This window comes from Otolemur garnettii, unplaced genomic scaffold, assembly GCF_000181295.1.
Source record: "Otolemur garnettii isolate 467f Iridium unplaced genomic scaffold, OtoGar3 scaffold00009, whole genome shotgun sequence".
NCBI lineage: Eukaryota > Metazoa > Chordata > Mammalia > Primates > Galagidae > Otolemur > Otolemur garnettii.
The window spans coordinates 2,722,900-2,729,290 of NW_003852404.1; the positions used below are offsets into that span (position 1 = coordinate 2,722,900).

Sequence of the window (6,391 nt, forward strand, 5' to 3'; positions counted from 1 at the left end):
TCTGCCTGCATGGACCTCATCTCTGCCTTGTTTTTGTTCTCAAGTGTCTCAGTCCCCCACTCACCCAGGAGCCTCTTAAGCCAAATCCTGAGTGTCCAGGTTTCCCAGGTACCCTCAGGCCCATCAGCTCACATGACACCTCTTCCAAGAAGCCCTTCCTGAAGTAGGTCCTCTTTTTGATCTCTACTTTTGTACCTCCCCCCCCTTTACTCATCAAAGTCTGCAACTAGTTTATTTATTAATACTTGTTCATTAACTTTTTTCTCCCTCCCCTATCTACCCACAAACTCCGGGAGGGAGATGAATGTGTCTGCCTTGTTCATTTCTGAATTCTCCAGCACTGGGTTAGTGCCTGGCTTACAGTAGGTACTCAATGAATGCTTCCCCAGGCCCCTCCCCTCTCCCACTGTGCCCTGCACACAGCAGGCACCAGAGGAACTTGGTCAAAGTGAGTCAGTTTAATCCATAGTTTCACAGGCCACTTACTTCATCAGGAACTAGCAAACCTTTTCTTACCACTAGTGCCCACCCCTGGGATGGTGACCACTCGCCATGAGGACCCCGACTCCCTATGTGCCAAGAAGACTTTGTCCAGCCTTATTTTCTCTAATTTACATAAACAAAGCAATGGATTTTTTTCCTATCACATTATATCTCAATATTAAATGGATCTTTTCAAACCACACCCTCTTAGAGATTCTGCTAATATTCCTCCTCTCTTAGCACAGATGTTCCCTCAGGTGGTGTTGGGGCTGGGCGATGGTCATCCCTTTCCATATCTGAGCTTAAGGTCATGTTACAGAATCATCAGGGCTGCTTGTTTAAAAATGCTGATCCTTGGCCACACCACCAGACCTGGGGGACAGGTTTGAGACAGACCCAGGAGTCTACATTTTAGCCAATTTACCAGGTGATTCTGATCCACGGTAAAGGTTGAGGATCCCTAAGCCAGGGGAGGAGAAAGCACCTGGCCAACCACTCAGATGTGAGCTGTAATCTCCATTCCTGCATGTCCCAGGCTGACAGGGCCAGTGCCTGTGGGGCTTGGCTAGAGCAACCCCAACATCTGGGTGGCTGTAGCACACCCCACAGCAGCAGCTGGTGTCCTTCTGGGCTCCCTGAGCTCATTAATCACACCCTGACTGGCTCTTATCCACAACCATGGCTGGCTGAGTAGGGCCTGGGCCATGAGTGGCCTATCAGTTCTGGGGGAAGATGGGAGCTGAAGAAGACAGGCAGGGTTGGGCACACCCTGCCCCAGTTAAGTGTTACCTATGTGCCACCTTTCAAGAAACAGAACAATGGTTGCAGGTTTGGAAACCCTGGAACCGGAGTGCCTCATGGTCAGCTCCAGGCCTTTGCCCTTGTCACCCTGAATTGCAGTTATCAGGCTCGAGTCTGCAGCCAAGACCACCATGCATTTGCAGGGGCACCTGCCCCTCTGTGGCCCTTACCTCGGCAGATGGTGCCATTCTCCACGGCTTCAAACCCCGCTTTGCACATGCAACGCCCAATGGGCACCAGCCACTCGCCGTCCCCATTACAGTAGAGCTTGATGGGTACATCCACTTCTTCAGCATTGGCGATGCAGCTGCCCCGGGCAGCCACCAGTGATGTGCTTTCAGCCCCTGACAGCGTCTCCTGGAAGATGGCGCCATTCTGGATGATGCGGGGGCACTTACGGTAGAAAACACGCACAGCGATGAGGGACATGCAGCCACCGTAGTCCTGGAAGGCCAGGTAGAAGCCACTGCGGGACACGGGTCCGAAGCTCCGTACCTCAGTGTTGATTTTCATGACCCGGCCCCCCAGGTCCACCTGGGAGAAGCTCTCGTCAGCCGCAATGGTATCCACCTTCACCCACGGATTCTCCATCCAGTTGGGGAAGGTCTTGGTGGCCGAGTCATAATCAGCCTCATAGTAATAGAGGTTGAAGGTCTCCTTGCAGGAGCCAGGCACGCTGGGGATGCTGCTGCAGTCACGCACCGAGAACTTCATCTCCACGTGGATGCGGTGGGCGCCACGGCGCCGGATGAACTTGGTCCGTAGCCAGTTGTTCTGGCTTGACTCAAACACGTTGCACACCTGGTACGTGCGGATCGTGTTCATGTTCTCATCGTAGCCACTCACCTCTTCCCACTGTGGGTGAAATGCTAGTCAGGTGGGGGAGGCAAGGGCTCAGCCCCAGCAAACACCCTGTCTGAGGGGAAGACACAGACTCTGCCTTAGGGAATCCTTTAGTCTGATGATGAAGATATCAGAGAATTCCCAATCTAATGGGGAAAACACAGCCCTGGCCCTGAGGAATTCCCCAGTTTCTAAGGATGACACCCCAATCTAATGGGAAGGCACACACCCTGTTCTCGGTATCCCCTAGTCAGTAGGGGAGACACGGGCCTTATTGTCAAGGGTTCACTGGTCTGGTAAAGGAGACATGTACCCTGATCCCAGGAAGTTCTTACCTGGAAGGGAAATAGGGGGCACCTTGCCCTTAGAGAGCTCTTTCCTTTTTTTTTTTTTCTGAGAGTCTCACTCTGTAGCCCTGGGTAGAGTGCCTTGGTGTAATAGCTCACAGCAACCTCAAACTCTTGGGCTCAAGTAGTCTTTTATCTCAGCAACCTAAATAGCTGGGACTACAGGTGCCTATAAAAATGCCCAGCTAGTATTTGTTTTTAGTAAGGACCGGGTTTCACTTTGGTCAGGCTGGTCTTGAACTTATGAACTCAGGTGATCCACCTGCCTTGGCTTCCCAGAGTGCTAGGATTATAGGCTTGGGCCACCGTGCCTGGCCTAGAGAGCTCCTTCTGATGAAAGCAGACATAGCTTTGTGCTGGGTGGGGGGGAGGCTATTGATCTGAGGGGGGAGTCAAAACCTCTGCTCTCTGGGAACTCCCTGTCTGATGGAGGAAGACAGTCCTTGTCTCCACTGAACTTCTGGGGTGAGCGGGAAGGCAGGACCCTTCACAGGAAAGCAGCTCTACTCTGAGGCTTTCTTTTCAGCTGCTCAGATCTGTCTGGTACCCAGAAGGACACTGCCTACCCTCCCTGCCAGGCACAGGTGCTTCAGCTCCCTTACTAGGTCCCAGCCTGGGGCTCACAAACGCAGCTGAAGAGTTGCCCAGCCTCACTACCAGAGGGAGCTGGGGATAGACCATGGAGAGTTTGGCTGGGAAGGGTGCAGAGCCCATGCTGTCTCCTCAGAGACTCTCAAGGCCAAGGTCATTCCCACTGCTGAGCCTTTGCTTGCACTTTTGGGCCCTCCTTGTGCCTCCTCTCTTGTCTTCCCTACAGCAGGCTTTTGGGCAGGCGGCCTGCTCCTAGCACTCGCTAACCTTCCCTTGAGCCTCGGGGACCACCTCCCTGGGCAAGTGTCTAGCACACTCAGCCCTCCTGGTCTGGTCTCAGTGGAACTGAGAACCTGCTGAGAGGTAGCCACTCATCCTGTCCTTCTCCTGTGTCCCCTTTGGTGTTGGGCTGGCTTCACATGGAGTAGATACAAAGGAGCCCCACAACAGGTCTCCGTCCCCCACCAAGTCAAGCCTGGGGCAGGGTCCCCTAACACAATCTCGCTTCTTGTCACAATTATCATGCATGGTATGTATGGTTATCCATATTTTATAGGTGAAGGAGTACGGACCAGAGAAGTGAAGTCACGTGATCCAGGTCACACAGACCCAGACCACTCATGGGCTTGCCCACACTGCTTTGAAACACAAGGACCCCAACAGTGCCCCAGGAATCCTGGTTTTCGTTCCAGCTCCACCAACTTGATGCACGGCCTCAGGCAAGTCACTTTCCCTCTCTGGGCCTCTATCTCTCCAAATGTCAAATGTGACCGTGAGGGGTGGCAAGTAATAGGAGAGGTGTCATCCTCAAGTGGGTATTCTTTGTCCTTTTGACACTCAGATTCTCTGGGCCAAGTCATGTGGGCAGAGTGGAGGCTGCCAGCCTGGGGAGGGTCAGATGCTATGAAGGGCAAGTGTGCATGGGGAAGGCAGGGCTGGAGCTTGTGGGCTCAGCCTCTTCTTCAATGGCGACTCTGAAGCTCCCTACATTGCGTTAAAAAAATTTTTTTTGGTGGCACCATGTGACAAAGTCAGCCCCTTGTTACAACCGCTGCTCTTCTTCAGAACTTAATTAGAGCACTTAATTAGAGCACTCTGCCTTTCTCCCCTCTCTCTAATTAACATGCGGAGGCCCTGCAGCCTAAACACCCCAAATAATTGGGACCGGGGCCCTGCAGCCCAGCCTGGCCTCATTACTGGCAGGGTGGGGCTGTGGGCCCAGCCGTCTTCGCAGATGGAAAATTGGTGACAAGAAAGAGCCACAGAAAGAGGCCTGACCCTGGGGCCCTGCCTATTGAGAGCACAGGCCTGGGGGGTTGAGGGAGATGTAGCTCCCTGGGGCAGCAGCTGAGTCCCAGTGGATGAGCTGGGGTGGGGGGAAGGGAAGGGATGGATTATGGAGTCCAGAGCCCCTCCCCAGAGACCTGGGGGATGAGAAGTGAATTATTAAAATTGATGACGATGATGGTAATGATGGTGATAATTATTATAGCTCCTCTTTATTGGGAACCCAATCTATGCCAGGCACTGTGTTAGACACTCTGCAGGAAAATTTCTCAATTGTACTGCAAGGAAGGTATTATTATCACCATTTTATAGATGAGGAGACTAAAGGTCCGAGAGATTAAGGGACTGGCCCCAAACCACACAGCTGGTGAGTGGCCGAGCTAAGACAGAATCGCAGGAGTGTCTGGCCCCCAGCCTGTATGCAAGTGCTGAGCCGGTTGTTGTGGGAAGAAAGAGGGATCTCAAATTATACCCAATCTTGCTCTCAGGGAGCTCACAACATAGACATAGGCTCAGACTACCCCTCCCCAAAAATATGATAGTAAGAGCCTCATGTGTTATGGGGACCCAGAAAGGGGACAGAGAGGACTTGGTCACAGCCCTGGATAGAAACCTGAGCCCTATTACTTACTATCTATAGAGCCCCAGACAGGGGGCTATACCTCTCGGAGCTTCAGTTTCCTCATCTGTAAAATGGAGGCAATTTCTTTCTGTGGAATTGGGGATGATGTGTACAAAGGTGCTTAATACAGAACGGGTACTCAGAAAATGACAGTTCGGTTTCCTCCTCTGTAAAATGGGGTAGTGTGAGTACCTGCTTCTCATTCTCTTCCTGAGGGGTGGATGCGATAAAGACTTGAAAGCACCCAGCCTGTGATCACCATAGCTAGTGCTCCACTATGGCAGGGGATTGAAAGGGTGGGGGCAGTGGCCGGCCTGGAATGTGAGGGAGACACTCAGTCTCTGCAGCAAAGCCCGAGGGATCTGGGGACCACTGACTCACCCCTGATGGAGGATGCACCATCCAGCCCAGCTCAGCCGTCGCTGTAGTGGAGTCCATTAAGGTTTCTGTGGGGAGAGCAAAGAGTCACTACCCGCCCTGCCCTTCTGTGCGGTCCTAAGACCCCACCCCTCCAGGGCCTTCTTTACAGAGCTCCGCCTACTTCCATTGCCCTACGCAATCATCTGTCTAATTCTTCAGACGTCTTCACTTTAGACCCCACCTCTCCACCCCATAACCCCGCCTACTCTCACAGCCTAGCCAATCAACTGATTTCCATTCCTCCAGGCCCCGCCCCCGAGGGAAACGCAGGCCTTTCTGTCGTAGTCAGGCCCCTCTCCACAGCCAATCCAGTCCCACTAACCTAGGAGGGGTAAGGTATTCTCACATCCAGCAAACCTGGGGTCTACTGGATGAGTTTCAGAGAATCTACCACTAAACCCTAGCTATTCTACATACAAACTTTGGGTATATGTTTGCTTTTCAGCTTGTATTAAATTCTGAAAAACTGGAGTGTGGGCTTTCTGTCCCAGTTGAGCCCTCTGAGATAACCCTTCTCTTCTCCCTTCTCCAGGAACGTGAAGTCCTCTATTGTGTCTCTGCCTTTGGGGCCCTGCCCCCAAGTCTCAGCCAGCTCTGCCTCTAGAATAAGACCCAGGGGTGGCGGGTGCTGAGGGCAAGCACTGTGGCCACTGGTGGCCAGTTGGCACATGACTTCTGAGGAGCCAGTAGTCTCAGATCAGCTTCTGAACTAGCCAGGGCCCCACTTGCCTTCACTCATACCAGCAGCTAGAAGGGAGGAGACACATGGCCTAGGGGGAAGGGCCCCTAGGGCTCTAGAGATTCCCCATTCACCCCAGGTCAGGCTCAGGACCCCCATCCTCTATTTCCCTGCCACTAGCGCTCCAAAAAGCTTTTTGAATGTTATAATAAAGCACTGAATGGATTTAAATCAATCCTTTTCTAGCATTCATTCAATAAATACATCCTGGTGATCATATGTACCAGGCACTGTGCTGGGTACCCTAAGAGACAAAAT

General features: G+C 52.5%; 1 protein-coding gene across 4 annotated transcripts in view; it reads right to left on the reverse strand.

Annotated features, from left to right (window-relative positions):
• Positions 1 to 5,416, reverse strand: part of EPHB2 (EPH receptor B2) — a 124,718-nt gene extending 119,302 nt beyond the window's left edge. For all 4 annotated transcript variants that reach the window (XM_012801494.2, XM_023509706.1, XM_012801492.2 and 1 more), the window contains exons 1-2: positions 5,356 to 5,416; positions 1,455 to 2,139 (exon numbers count right to left, since the gene is read on the reverse strand). In XM_012801494.2, coding sequence (XP_012656948.1) covers positions 1,455 to 2,139; positions 5,356 to 5,412 — 742 coding nt within the window. In that variant the 5' untranslated portion in view covers positions 5,413 to 5,416. The remainder of the gene's footprint in view (positions 1 to 1,454; positions 2,140 to 5,355) is intronic.
• Between the last annotated feature and the right edge of the window lie 975 nt (positions 5,417 to 6,391).